General features: G+C 39.9%; 1 protein-coding gene across 11 annotated transcripts in view; it reads right to left on the bottom strand.

Moving 5' to 3' along the window:
* Positions 1-14,790, bottom strand: part of RGS6 (regulator of G protein signaling 6) — a 542,298-nt gene that overhangs the window by 161,853 nt on the left and 365,655 nt on the right. For all 11 annotated transcript variants that reach the window (XM_036098106.2, XM_036098455.2, XM_036098029.2 and 8 more), the window contains exon 3: positions 8,927-9,026. In XM_036098106.2, coding sequence (XP_035953999.1) covers positions 8,927-9,026 — 100 coding nt within the window. The remainder of the gene's footprint in view (positions 1-8,926; positions 9,027-14,790) is intronic.

The raw sequence follows: 14,790 nt of genomic DNA, 5'->3' as shown, positions 1-14,790 counted from the left end.
TAAAGTTGTAAACAAATGCACCATAAAGCCTGCTTCAAAGGGACTCATCTGAAAGAAATAACATCCACTCAACTCTGATCTTTTTGTGTCACTGGGTGTCATGGATCCTTTTAATGTCACCTGTGAATTCTAGAAAGCTTTCTTTATTTCAGTGTTCAGCTCTTATATCTTCCCATCACCTATACCCTTATTCCTCACAAATTCCATTTTCCAGTCTATTTACTAAGTCTGTGTATTTTCCTTTATTTCAATGTTGATTTTTTTTTTTTGCAAATGCATTCTGTATAAGGAAACTTTTCCTTATACTCTAGAAACTTCAGTTTGGAGTCTCTCACTCAGACTCATTCATTTCATCTATTACAAACAAATACATCTGCATATTCACATGTATTAGTTTATTTATTTGGTGTAGATCACTAACAGTTGTTTATTCTTTATCTTTGGGATGATTTGGATAACTTAGTAAGATTCTCAACTCAGGGTAGTTGCTGGACAGCACAAAGATGGTCCTTCCAGCAGGGATACATTCAGATTAATGTTACTCTCATCTTTGGTTTTTACCATGCTTCTGAGAAAGTGGTGATCAGTAGCTTTCTAGAGCTTTTCTTACATGCCCCTCATCAATACGATCTTTGGGAGGAATCTCATACTTCTCAGCTTTCACCACAAGACACTCATTGCACTATTTGTCTCCATCTTCTTGCCCTCTCCCATGGAATTCACTTTCTGTTTTATTCAGGTGGTCGGTCACATGTAGGTATGGACAATTTGTTGTCCACCAACACAAGTGATAGAAACATTGTGTTGGTTACACCAGCCTCATTTCATCCATCATTTTTAATCTTTACCTTTTAATCTTTACTGAGGAAATGGGGTCCTGATACAGAAGAGAGAACGCTACTCCTAGCTGTTGCCCATGGCGGGGAAACTCCAATGTTGGAGCAAAACTCCCAAAACGTGTGAGAGGGTGTCTGCTGGTTGTGATGGGTGATGGGCTATTTCACTAAAGGTTAGAAAGATGGATGCAGGTGCTGAGTGGGAGTAAAGGCTGCAATGTGGGCTGATTACGGGTCTGTACACACAATCTCCATTGGCACAGTAACAGAGTGGCCACATATTCATGGATCTCCACCTTGGGTTTGGTACTAGAAGTTCTCAGCGACCTAGATTTTTTCTGGATGTAGCTCTCTACTCTAGTACCAGCAACTTAAGGAGATTGAAGAGGTATAATGTTTTCCTGAAATATCATCCCAGATTTTCTCTAGAGAAGGTTGGTGGAGGTGAAGAGCTTGGGGCTGCTGTGTTGGTGCTCGCACGCTGTGTTGGTGCTCGCACTCTGGCTATGGGTTTAAACATAATGCTCATGGGATTGGCTACAACCGTGGCTCCATCCGACAACATTACAGCTAAATTCTGTTTCAGTCTGTGGCTGCTGAGTATCCACTGGTGCAGACTTAAGTTCTTCTGTGCTTGTTGGCATTGCCAAATGAGGTTCCTGTGTTCCAGTTGCTAACTCTTCCCTGGGTCACAGCAGGTGCTGGCTGAATGTCATGTTTGCTGCCTACCTTGAATAGGTTGAGCATGAGATTTATCTTTTGTCCCGGAGTTGGATTGGTGTTAGGGGCAATCTCAACTCCAGCCCGAGCTGTGCTGGCCGCGTGGGAACTGATAGCACTCAACAGTAGACACTGAGTTGGTGATTGGCCCATGGAGTGGTGGTTAAGCAGAAGGTGAGTATGTTGGACAAATGCATTCTAACTAGATAGAACTACAAGTATCTGAGCCTTTTGAGGACTCTATCACATAAATAGAGCTGTTTTTTAGCCTTCTCCACTGACTAGTGATGGTTAGGTTGCCTCAGAGCTGTGCCCATTAGCATGCATCCATTTGCTTTTCAGATCCCTAAATTTTGCTGTTACTGTCTCCTGTGTTGGGAACTATTTCTCCACGAGTATCTCACATACCTGCACATCTTGAGAGTGAGGCATTGATTGTCTTTTGTATTGGACTATCTTTTCAAGGATATTTAATCCAAGGATATTTACTTTTCACACTGTATTGTTATAGTAATGGCCTCCAACTTTGGGATTACATCTTTAAAAAATCCTTTATTATCATTTTTGTGGGGTTTCAAAGGAGAAAAAGATGAATGTATTTAATCCACCATGTTAACTGGGATCCTATTTTGAATGAATCCCCCTTTGCCCCACATCTAGTCACCAAGTCCCATCCATCTTTTATTCTATCTTTCCCTCAGAATCTTACAGTCACTATTCTTTCATGGGGGTCACTGGAGGCAGAGGTCCTGGGACTGACTAGCTGGGTGACCTCAGAAAAGCAACGTATGCTCTTGAATTAGTGGGTTCCTCACCTGTTCAATGGAGATAAGAACACTTCTTACCTTCCAGAATCTTTGTGAAGCTTAAATGAGGAGCAGCTCTAAAGCTGTGGTTCCAGCTGATACTGTGGCTCCTTATTTCCTGCTTAGACTCCCTCATCTAAAGATTCTCTAACCAGTTTTCATGCTCCCTGTCCCTTCCTGCTTCTTTTCTTTTTTTAATTTAAATTCAATTAGCCAACATATGGTACATCATTAGTTTCAGATGTAGTGTTCAATAATTCATCAGTTGCGTATAACACCCAGTGCTCATCACATCATGTGCCCTCCTTAATGCCCATCCCCCAGTGGCCCCATCGCCCACCTACCTCCCCTTCCACAACCCTCAGCTTGTTTTCCAGAATTAAGAGTCTCTCATGGTTTGTCTCCCTCTCTGATTTCTTCCCATTCAGTTTTCCCTCCCTTCCCCTATGATCCTCTGCACTGTTTCTTATATTCCACATATGAGTGAAACCATATGATAATTGTCTTTCTCTGACTTATTTCACTTAGCATAATACCCTACAGTTCCATCCATGTCAATGTAAATGGTATGTATTCATCCTTTCTGATGGCTGAGTAATATAAACCACATCTTCTTTATTTATTTATCTGCTGAAGGATATCTCAGCTCCTTCCACAGTTTGGCTATTGTGGACATTGCTGCTATGAACATTGGGGTGCCTCTAACACATGGATGTGATGTCACTCCTATTTAAAACCATTACCTTTGGGATAAATTCTGTAAGTCAAGTTCCTTTATAATCTGTTGTTTTTTTCAAAGATTTTATTTATTTTACTTATTTGACAGAGAGACCGAGGGAGAGAGCATGAGCAGAGGGAGCGGCAGAAGGTGAGGGAGAAGCAGGCTCCCCACAAAGCAGGGAGCCTGATCTGGGGCTCGACCCCAGGACCCTAAGATCATGACCTGAGCTGAAGGCAGATGCTTAACCCACTGAGCCACCCACGTGCCCCTATAATCTGTTATTAAGGTTAAGTCTCATATCCTTTTAATTTCTCTGGGTATTCTGCCAATGTGCTCCTCTCTTCAAATACATACACACATACATGCGTTTTAAGTTATAGCCACATAAACGAGCTCATCTCTGCTGCAAACTGTCATACTTTTCATGCATTTCGGCCCATGAAAATTCTATTTTCTCTGCCTGGAATGACCTTCCCCAGTTTTCAACTTATGTTTAAGATCCAGTTCTAAAATTATTTCATGTGGTAGATCATTATAATAATGGCCCCTAAAGAATCATGTCTCCTTATGTCAATGTGACATTCTATTCCTACACCAGAAATTGGTTTCTCTATCCTCTTCAATCTAGGCTGGTCTTGTGATTTGCTTTGAAGAATAGACTACATGTACTTAACATTGCATGAATTCCGGAGTTTTGGCCTTAAGAAGCCTTGTAGTTTTCTCCCTTTCCCCCTTAGAACTCTGAGATCATCAGTCTCAGTCCCAGTCTAAATTGCTGGGTGATACAAGGTGACACAGAGGAGAACTGAAGCCCCATCTAAGAGTGAGCACCACTGCCAAACAAATGAGTAAGGCCATCATAGACCTCTAGTCTCCACTGAACCATCAGAGGACTAGGGCCTCATGGGTAAGACCAGCAGAAGAACTACCTGGATTACCAATTCATGGAATCATGATCACAAGAAATAAAAAATCATTATGATTTGTGGTGCCTGGTTATGCAGCAATAGAAAACTGATATACAACCTCAGAGAAATGTTCTAGACCTACTCAAGAAAAACTCATGATTCTTTCTTCTGGGCTTTGTTCATTTTTTCTATCATAACACATAGCTCATATAATTATTGGTGTACCTGTGTCTGTTTCTCTTATTAGATTAACAGTTTTTGAAAAGCAGAGACTAGGTTTTTATTTATCTTTACATTTCCTGTGACTACTCTAGTGCCTGGTACCTAGCAACTGTGGACATTTATTACCCAGGTTATATATATACTATTTCCTGAAAGGCTTTCACTTGCCTTCTGGAACTCATGGTCAATCATACGTAAAATTGTTCATACCCTCATCCTTTTCAGTTAATATTCCCTTCATCTTCTTGTTCTTTCTCAACGGCCCTGGTTTCCTACAGCTCTCTGAGGCAGTGGCTATTTTCCCTCCCATGCTTTACACACCATAGGTTTGAAGGCAGATAAGTGACACCTAGCTTCTCATGTCTTCTTTTAGACTGTCTTCATTCCCTGCCTCTTCTACCAAAAACAATTAGCTTTGACTCTCATAACATCAGATTAAACCACCTATATCTCTTGTTGTGAAAGTCACCTACTGATGCCTAGGGCTCTCTCTCTCATTCCATGAAGATTTTAACCACAGACTCAATCACGCTAACTATCCCCCCGTAGTGATTTCAATATCCACATAGTTCAGTCTTCCCAAATCATGGCCCCTTAGTTCCTTGACTTCCTCTCTTCTACCTCCATCCTATCTCAGTCATTTATTCCCATGGTCATACCTCATATCTTGTGACCACCAATACATTGCAATCCCTCCAAAATCCTAATTTCAAACATTCCACTATCCAATCACCACTCCCTACATTTCTAGCTCTTACTTTGGCCTCCAAAACTCCTTTTCCACCAGACTGTAAAGTTTATGGTCATCACTACTCTTCACTATTCCTCACACATCTCATGTTTCACTTCCATCCTTACTCAGTTAAAATTTAATGGTCAATCATTTCAGTTACTCTCTTGCCTCTCTCTTGATTTATTATACTCTCATACTTGCTATAGCCTTAATTAAGTCCAGCTTTCTACCTGACACATGTCCAAATCCAGAGAGCTAAATGTGGCTGGAGAAAGAATTGCCTCTTTTTACATTCATAAATATTAATAATCTCAAGAGGGTCCTTAATGCTACCTCACAGTCAAACTCTATTTCCTTAGTCCAGACAACCTCTTTACACCCCTAGATGACTATTTCACAGCTTCTAATCTCTTCTCAAATCTAACCTTTCCACCTTCTTTCCTTTCCATATTACTAAGAAAATAGAAACAATTAGAAGGAGACTCCTACAAGCTACCATCACCCCACCATGCTTATTTGCAACTCTGTCCATCTACTGTGCCTCTACTCGTCTTCCTATGAATAAGTTGTACATGTTTCTAGCTAGAACAACCCAACTAACGTGCATTAGATTCAATCTCTTACCTACTCAATGATATCGCTTCTTAAATTTTTCCTCTATCTCCTGCAGCATTTTCCCCTCCCTAGTGAGTCATTGCCATCATCATATAAGCATACTGTCACTTTCCTATTACTTAAAAACCTACATGTCCTGACTCCATTTACCTCTCTATATTCTACTGCATTTCTTCCTTTTAAGGAAAACTCCTTCAAAGATTAATTATACTCACTACCTCAAATCACTCTCCTCCCATTTTGACTTGAACCCCCTCCAATAAGGCTTTTTGTTATCCCCTTTCCCAAATGCTTCATGGAATGTGCACTTATCAAGGTCAGCAGTTGAATTCAATTGTTGCTAAGCTCAAAGGTTGATTCTCAGTGCTTATGTTACTTGACTATCAGCAGCTTTTGACACAGTAGATCACTCCATTCTTCCTTGAAACACTTTCTAGAGAATCTGGCTTCTAAGAAACCACGTCCTCCTGATTTTCCTCTTCCTCTCCAGCTGCTCCTTCTGTTTCTTTCACTGACTTGTGTACGCCAGAACATGCCTGCCTTGGAGACTTAGCGCTTGCTTTCTGGAATGCTCTTTTCCTCAATATCCACATGACTCAATCTTTCATCTTCCTTCCATACTTACTCAAATGTTACTTCTCAGAATTTTTTGGCCACCTGTTCCAAGGTTGCAACACTACTATCGCCCTTTCACACTTTGTCTCTTTGGCTTTTATCACTACCTCAAATTCTGCAAATTTTCCTTATTTATTTTGTTGTTTCCTCCATTAGAATCTAAAATTCCACGAGCAGAAATTTTGATTTGTTTCATTTATTTCTGAATCCCCACTGCCCAGCAATGTTTAGAACATAGTAAGCACCTAATAAATATGTGTTGAATGAATGACCAAGTATACTGCAAAAAGAACCAGACGGAACTTCTAGAAATAAAAAAATAAAATAACTGAAATGAAACACCTAAAATCTAGATTAAAGAGAAAAACATTTTTCAGAGAACAATACAATATCAACAAAAGAAATATTCCATGGTTCATCTTAGGAGTCTAGCATAAATTTGATACCCAAGCCAGCAAGGAGGGTAAGTAAGAAAAACAACGAACTAATCTTGCCATGAAAATAGATTTAAAAATGCTAAACAACATTTTATCAAGCAAAATCCAGAAATGTATGAAAAGTATATCATAGCCAATATTATAATTCCATTTATATAAATTTCAAAATTAGAGCATACTAACAATACAATCGTCCTTCATTATCCAGATCTATTTGGTACCTGAGTTCAAACAGTGACAGTCTGAATAATGAGTTAGGAAACTTATGGGTACCTCAGTTGAATGTATTTATTTTTTAAGGTGACATACTAATATTGACTCTTTTTTTTTTTTGGTGTGCTGTTCTATGAATTTTGACCTACATATAAATTAATGTTACCACCACCACCACAATCAGGATACAGAATAGTTCCACTGTAACCTTATAAAATTCCTTTGTGTGAAATAAGTCAATCAGAGAAAGACATGTATCATATGACCTCACTGATATGAGGAATTCTTAATCTCAGGAAACAAACTGAGGGTTGCTGGATTGGGGGCGGTGGGAGAGATGGGGTGGCTGGGTGATAAACATTGGGGAGGGTATGTGCTATGGTGAGCGCTGTGAATTGTGCAAGACTGTTGAATCACAGATCTGTACCTCTGAAACAAATAATGCAATATATGTTAAGGAAAAAAAAAAAGAAGAAGATAGCAGGAGGGGAAGAATGAAGGGGGGGAAATCGGAGGGGGAGACAAACCATGAGAGATGACGGACTCTGAAAAACAAACAGGGTTCTAGAGGGGAAGTGGGTGGGAGGATGGGTTAGCCTGGTGATGGGTATTAAAGAGGGCACGTTCTGCATGGAGCACTGAGTGTTATGCACAAACAATGAATCATGGAACACGACATCAAAAACTAATGATGTAATGTATGGTGATTAACGTAACAATAAATAATTTAAAAAAATTCCTTCGTGCGATCCCTTTATAGTCATATGCTCCCTCAGCTCTCAATCTTTGGCAACCACTGATCTGTCTCCATCACTATAGTTTTGGGCTTGTTTAGAATATCATATAAATGGAATCATATAGCATGCAATCTTTTGAGACTGGCTTCTTTCACTCAGAAAAATAACTCTGAGGTTCATCTAAGTTGGTGCCTGTACCAATAGTTCACGCCTTTTTATTGATGAATATGGGTCTACCACAGTTTGTTTATTCATTCACACATTAAAGGGCATTTGGGTTGTGTCCAGGCTTTGGAGATTAAAAATAAAGTTGTTATAAATACTCACGAGTTTTCATCTGAATGCACATTTTCATTTCTCTTGGATAAATGCCAAGGAGTGGGATTTCTGGGTCATATGGTAAGCATTTGTCTAACATTATAAGAAATTTCCAGAGTAGTTGCGTTTTTACCTTCCCACCAGCAGTGTGTGAGAGTTCCAGTTGCTCAATAGCCTCACCAACACTTGGTATTGTCAGTATTTTTTATTTTAATCATTCTATAATTTGAAAAGCAAGTAAATAGCTATATTTTGATAATGAGAGAACTACCTAAAATTTTATCTTAATTTATTTGGTTATCTGTTTAGATATAAGGGATGCATGCCCATGTGGTAAAATTATGAAGAAAAGCAACAGACTGATAAGGATAAAAGTATATAGTGGATACTTGTGGTGGAAAGGGAGGCAGATGTCATCCATTAGGCTCACAAGGGGCTCTAAGATACTGATGACACATTATTTAGGAAGCAGGATGTTGGGCACAGGTGGTCTGTTTTAGTATTATATCTGAAACTATAACCATGTGTTTGATACACTTCATAATTAATTTTTTAAAATGTCTGAGCATATAAAACACATAAAATCCTCAAAGTAATGCAGAAAAATATTCTAAAACCACTTCTTTCAAGAGTTCAAGTACCATGAGTTAAAAACTTAAAATAAAAGCATTTTGTAGAATTTGAACATAAGACTTTCTTAAAGCTTGTTTAAAACTAAAATACTTTCTTTAATATATCTGTGCTTGTGTACATCTCATAGGCCAAAATTGCTGATGGGCTATCCAATTCATTAATGAGTTTGTTTCTTTCCAGAAGCATCAACCTGTACACAGAAGGGCTGGTCATGGTAAGACATTTCTGAATCACTGGCAAAGAGTAGCTTCTGGAAACCATGACCAGAACTCGACTTTGTTTAAGAAGCACATTGAATGTATCATCTTTACTAGTCACAAATTCTTAGACACACCCCAGGGCACAATCAAGACTATACAACTCTTCAGCAGCCTTTCCTATTGCCACCAACACTTGTAAGGAGAATGTTTACCTGTGACAACACTGGGAATTTTGGAGAGAAAGCTCTTGACTGTTCTGATGGGCACACCACCTGTCTTGTCATCTTGCATCTTTGTAATGATGTCTTCAATCTGAAAGAGGATAAAGAAGTGTCATTTCTTCCCATAAAGTAATAGTTTATTAATAGCCTAAATGAACATGCATGAACATGTATGAACAACAGATATAAAAAAAAGCCTCCACCTAGACAGCCAATAAACGTAGTAGCAGGATCTGCAATAAACCAAGCACTGGGAGTGGGTGGGGAGGCCATGAGGTTATATATAAGAGCATAAAGCATAGTCTACAAGAACAGACTCCTAGATCAAGAAGGTAAGGAAGGAGAAATATTAGGATTCCTAATGAAATCCAACTTGTAATTCAATATGCAATGAAATTCCTCCTTTTCCCCAAATTTGGTTTATATATGGGCTGAACAATATGAACCATCTGGCCTTTGGGACCAGTGCAAGATCCAGGCAGAATCACACAGGAGAAAAATACATACTGTAAATTAAGACATGGAAAGTTCTAATCCAGAGAAATTAGAGGACAGGTTTCAGTGGTTGGTTGTGGTGGTGTGAGGGTGGTCACCTTATGCCAGGATTAAAGTGGAACAAGGACAGAATCTTCTCCTTTTGGACTAAAGAAGACCACACTGCCAAAAGAAAGTCTATGGTGGGCTGTGGCTTGAAGCCAGTGAGATTTTATTAATAAAACAAGATATTATGTATATATGTTGAACACAGAACTGAGAGAGAAGATGGATTACTAAGGATGTAGGTGCATATATTGGGAAACCAATTTGTAGCTAAGAATTTACAAGCCAGATGTAATTTCCTGGGCAGAAAGCTTCAGAATAGGATACAGAACAATCTGTGACAAGGACATAGATCTTATTGTTCGGGGAGTTGGGGGTAAGGAGCAACTGGAAAAGGGGAGAAGATGATGTTTAGTTTTATCACACATCTTGTTCCCCTAAGCAACAGAATATCTGTGAAACACCAGGATGATCCTCTGAGTACATCCATAAAAGATGCACATAACTTTAAGTCTAGAGATTTAAAACTCGAGCCCATCTAGTCTAACATAGTTGTATTGCAATTTGAGGTTGAATTTCTCAAAGTCACATGGCAACTTGTTTGATAGATATGAATAAGTCATTAGAGACTAGGTTAGGATACAGAATAACTTAATAATAATATACAATAGCTAAAATATACTAAGAATTTACTATGTGCTAGGTATTATTCTAAGTATATATACACATTATCCTATTTAATCTTCATGATTACTTCACAAGCTAGATTCCACTGTTATCCTCATTTTTCAGATATCAAACCAGGGTAAATCAGGTTAAGTTTTTCTAACAAATAACCCTCAAAATCACAATGGCTGAGTACAACCAAGTTTATTTCTCTCTCAGGTTTCAAGTCTATCACAGGTCACCAGGGGAACTCTGCTCATTGTAGTTACTCTGAGACCCAGGCTGATGGAACAGCCACCATCTTGAATGTTGCTCATCATTGTGCTAGAGGGACAAGAGAGAATTCTGGAGAATCTTGCATTGATTATTAAATGTTATAGCCAAGAAGTTATATATAACACCTTTGCTCACAATTCTTTAGCCAGAACTAGTTATATGGCACCACCCTACCACAAAGGAGCCAGGGGGTCCAGTTTTCTGGGTGCCAGGAGGAAAGGGGAACTGACCATCTGTGAGCAGCACCAATGACCACCACAGAAGTTAAACAACCTTCTCAAAGTCACACAGCTACCCAGTTGCGTTTAAACACAGCCACAGACTTCAGGGCTCAGGTTTCTAACTCCTGGGCTGTGCTACCACTCAATAAGATTCCCAGAAAAGCAGCCAAGCAGGAAGACCACTTTCCTTTGGCTATTTCTGGATTTTCCTGAGAAGTAGTGATAATGAGAAAGAATCTTAAGCTCCTGGCCCTTTAGGGAGTGGAGGGATATATCATGCTAAGAATAAAGGTTATTCTCTGAAGACCTGCATTCTGTTAAAAGACAGGATAAGAAGACTTTTCATCCACATTCATATTAATCATCTCAGCTAGTGCCCTGCCTCACTGCCCCTAAACTTAACCCAATGATTTAGAGTAGTCTGAGTATTCCTTACTGATAGTCAAGGAGAGTTATTACTAGAAAAAAATGGTCATATTTTCAAAGTAATCTATGCTTTTGATCCGGTGTGCTATCTGAAACCACATATATCAGTTACATTGATGCTTTTTATAGAATGGACTCAAAATCATTGGGAATTGGAGGGAAGCCAATATTTCAATTCAGTTAGACTCCTGACTTGCCATTAGATGACAGTAATTTCCAGTCTCTGCTGATGTGGGCTGGATTTAAGGTCTGGCTGTGCTGAGGAATGCTCCACAATTCTTTTCTTCTATGCTCTGTGTAGTCATTTCATCACACCACTGAATTTTAAAAGGATGTATTTATTAAAGAAGACCTATCTTCTCATGTGGGCTCACAATGTGCCAAGAGGTATATTATTTATCAGAGGTTACAGCCAGATCCAAAGGACAACCCCCTTAAGTGACCAGAAAGGGAATTACATTGCAGCAATAGTTTACAACGCCAGAGGTGTTGAAGAATGTTCATTGGTCCCCAATTCTCGACTCCTCCATAGTATTAATATTTACCCAATTCTATGCCCTGGCCTCACAGTGGGCAGAGAGTCTGCCCCTTGACTTTTGGGCTTGGCCATGTGACTTGCCTGGCTAATGGGAGGATACTGAACATCATGTGAGCAGAGGCTTTCAATGTACCTGCATGGTCATGCTCACCCTCTTCTCTTGCCCTCCTGTATCAGATAGTTTTTGTTCCAAGGAGGGTGAGAGACATCTGGAGCAGAAGGGACCCAACCTACAGCTAGATAGGTCAAACCTCAGTTGATGTGCACACTCAGGAGCTTATTGTTGTAATCCCCTGAGTTTGGGTGGTTTGCTATGCAGAAAAATTGTGGCTATAGCTTCCTGATACAATGGGGCTCTAAAATAAATGCACGGATCAGAAATTGCTGAAGCCACACAAATACTTAGTAATAAGAATCAATGAGTCCTTGAGGTGGGGCATCCTAAAATCCAGTGCTTTTTAAGGATGCAGAAATTCCAATTATACCATCCACCATTTACTTAAAAATTCTTAGGGCCTATACTCTTCTGTAGCCCATTCTGTTGTTGTGTTAGGAAAATTTGTAATAGCTGAGTTTGATTCTGGAGGTTGGTGCTCTGCAACATCAGCTAATAATACTACTTCTGAATTTTTTTTGGTCATGGTTTCTGGTGAAATGCTAAGAGTACCGACCTACCAAAAAATCCAAAGTGGGCTCCCAGGGGTTTATATACATTATAATGGCAAACATTTTCAGAACACCTACATATGATCAATGCTGTCCTTGGTATTGTTTTAAATAAATTATATAATTTATTTCTCAGTCTTAAAAGTTACTTAGTAAAGATGTTGAAATTTAGGCTGAGAAAGGTTAGATTTACCCAAGGACAAATGGCTAATAAGTGGCAAAGCCCAAATTCTTGTCCAACTCTTCTTGACTCTAATGATGCCCAAGCTCCACCAAATCCAAGATTCACCTTATTTTCAACCAGTGTCTGCTGACATGCTCTTCAGATACAAGGCACTTAATACCGTTTGCATTGAAGGGGAAGTTTAGCTCAGTCCTAAGGGGGTGGAAAAGGAAAGAGAGAAATCGATCCAGATAATCAGATTATCAACCATCTCAGGATTTATTTCCGTCCAATGACTGCTGATGCCTAGCTGCTCTGTGTTTTTTCTCTCTTTGTCCCGGAGACTTGGTGAGATTTATCTTCTACTCGTAGATCACAGCTCCTGGGACTGGGGAGATGGGAAAGTATCTACTTATAGTTTCTTGGCTATTCAGTCCCATCTAAATTTTAATACTTTTGTTCCTGGAGAAGAGCAACATCAATTCCCTGACACCCTTTAATATGAAGCTCCGTGTCGTGAGGGAGAATGTTGGACCTCAGTTTCCCTGTGCCAATCAATACGGCCCTTATTTGACAGCGAGTGATGCAAAAAACCTCTTTGGCCCGCTCAGCAGGTTCTGCCTGGATAGTCCCAACAACCAGGACACCCTCCTTCAAAGGAGCTCAAAACTCAGCACTGACATGCAGGTAGAACATTCTTCCAAACAGCAGGACAAATGGAAACCATTACACCATAGCGTGGGTTTCCTTTGAACTGAGGAATGTCATGAGACAGTAGACAGAATTCACTGATAGAGCTGTCGGGGGTAAGAGAGGGGTGAGGAGAAGCAACCGTCTCTCCACGAAGTGAGGCCACAGCAGGACCGCAGGAAGAACCCTGGTCTGAGGCCCAGGAGAAATGTTAGCCTCAGCTTCACTGATTTGCTGTGTCAACCCTGGACAAGTTCCTTAACCTCTCTGGACATTACTGCCCTCATCTCTACGGTGAGAGGCCCGGTCGCTAAACGGAGATTTCTAGTTCTAAGACACAAGAGGCTTCTCTAACTTGACAAATGCAAAGCTGTGTCTGCAAGGAAAGATCAGGACAGGCAGTCAGGCCTCTGGGTCCCCCTTCTCCACGCTGCCATCTGCCTGGTGGCTCCACGCAGAACCCTTCCCTGGGCTGAGGTGCAAGGTGGCATGCTGAGCAGGACCGGGGAGTTTTGATGTTTTCAGAAATCATTTTGGACAAATGGCATTAGAAGCCAGAGAGAGACATGATCCAAAGAGGCCCTGACACTGTTCCTTCCTGACCAGTCCATGCCTGCTTCTACAGATGGCGCTCCTAACAGGAAGGACAAAGGGCCAATGTTAGTTTTGTTTGTGTAAATTAATTATCCAGTGAACCAATTTATTTAGCCTGTCCAATTTTTCCTCAGTGGAAGATTTAAAAAACTTCAAGAATAGGCAAACTATATTACTATTATTAAAAAAATATATATATATCCACCACAACTTTAGCAAAAAATGTATGCCTCAGGCATGAAGTTCTTTTTTATTGAAGCATTTCATCTTGACTTTGCCATCAATTGCCTATTTCTCACTACTAATGCCTGTCACTCCAGCTCCTGCATTTCATTAAAGACCCCTTTTGTTTTGGTGTCTGTGAAGGAGTGAAAATGACTCTTTGGACACATCTTATCAACCCAGAGGCAGCAGTCAGAGCTGGCAAATGATAATCATATTTCTTAATCCAAAATGTGTATGCTTCACTGAGCATGCTCCGTCCCATATGTGTTCCATAAGATCAGGCTATTTTTCATTTCTATTTTTAAAAACATAGCACACTGCTACTCTCAACTTATAAATGTACTCAGCTTCACTTACTGGGTTACTGGACATTTATTGAGCGCCTACAAAGCGCCAGGCATAGTTTTAGTTTCTACTGTGACAGAAGTGGGTATAAGACAGTCTGTTCCCTTTCATCATGGACTAATACATTCCAGAAAAATTCGGGCATTGAGGCTCAAAGTTAAGGACGTGGCAGCAGAGCCAAGAATGGGCTCCAGAGGGGCTTGCCAGTGAGACACAAAGCAGTAAGGAATACTACTTTCAGAGGTCATCACAAGGGGAACCCCCCTCCCTTTTTCACCATCCCGTTCAAAAGACAATGATTTCAAAGACAGGAGGGGAATTCTGAGAGTCCTGGCTATGACAATGATTGAAATGCTTTTTCATTTGTTTTCAGTTAAACTTACTTTTGAATCATTGTTATCAGTCTGAAATGCTTTTGATAGAAAGCAAAAAAAAAAAAAAAAAAAAAAAAAATTCAACCTCTAAACATGGGGGATTATTTTTCCCACATAACAGGCAATGCGTA

The sequence above is a fragment of the Halichoerus grypus genome, chromosome 8 (genome assembly GCF_964656455.1).
Source record: "Halichoerus grypus chromosome 8, mHalGry1.hap1.1, whole genome shotgun sequence".
NCBI classification, from domain to species: Eukaryota; Metazoa; Chordata; class Mammalia; order Carnivora; family Phocidae; genus Halichoerus; species Halichoerus grypus.
Note: the sequence above shows the minus strand (reverse complement) of the source record. Positions and strands in the feature narration are given on the sequence as shown.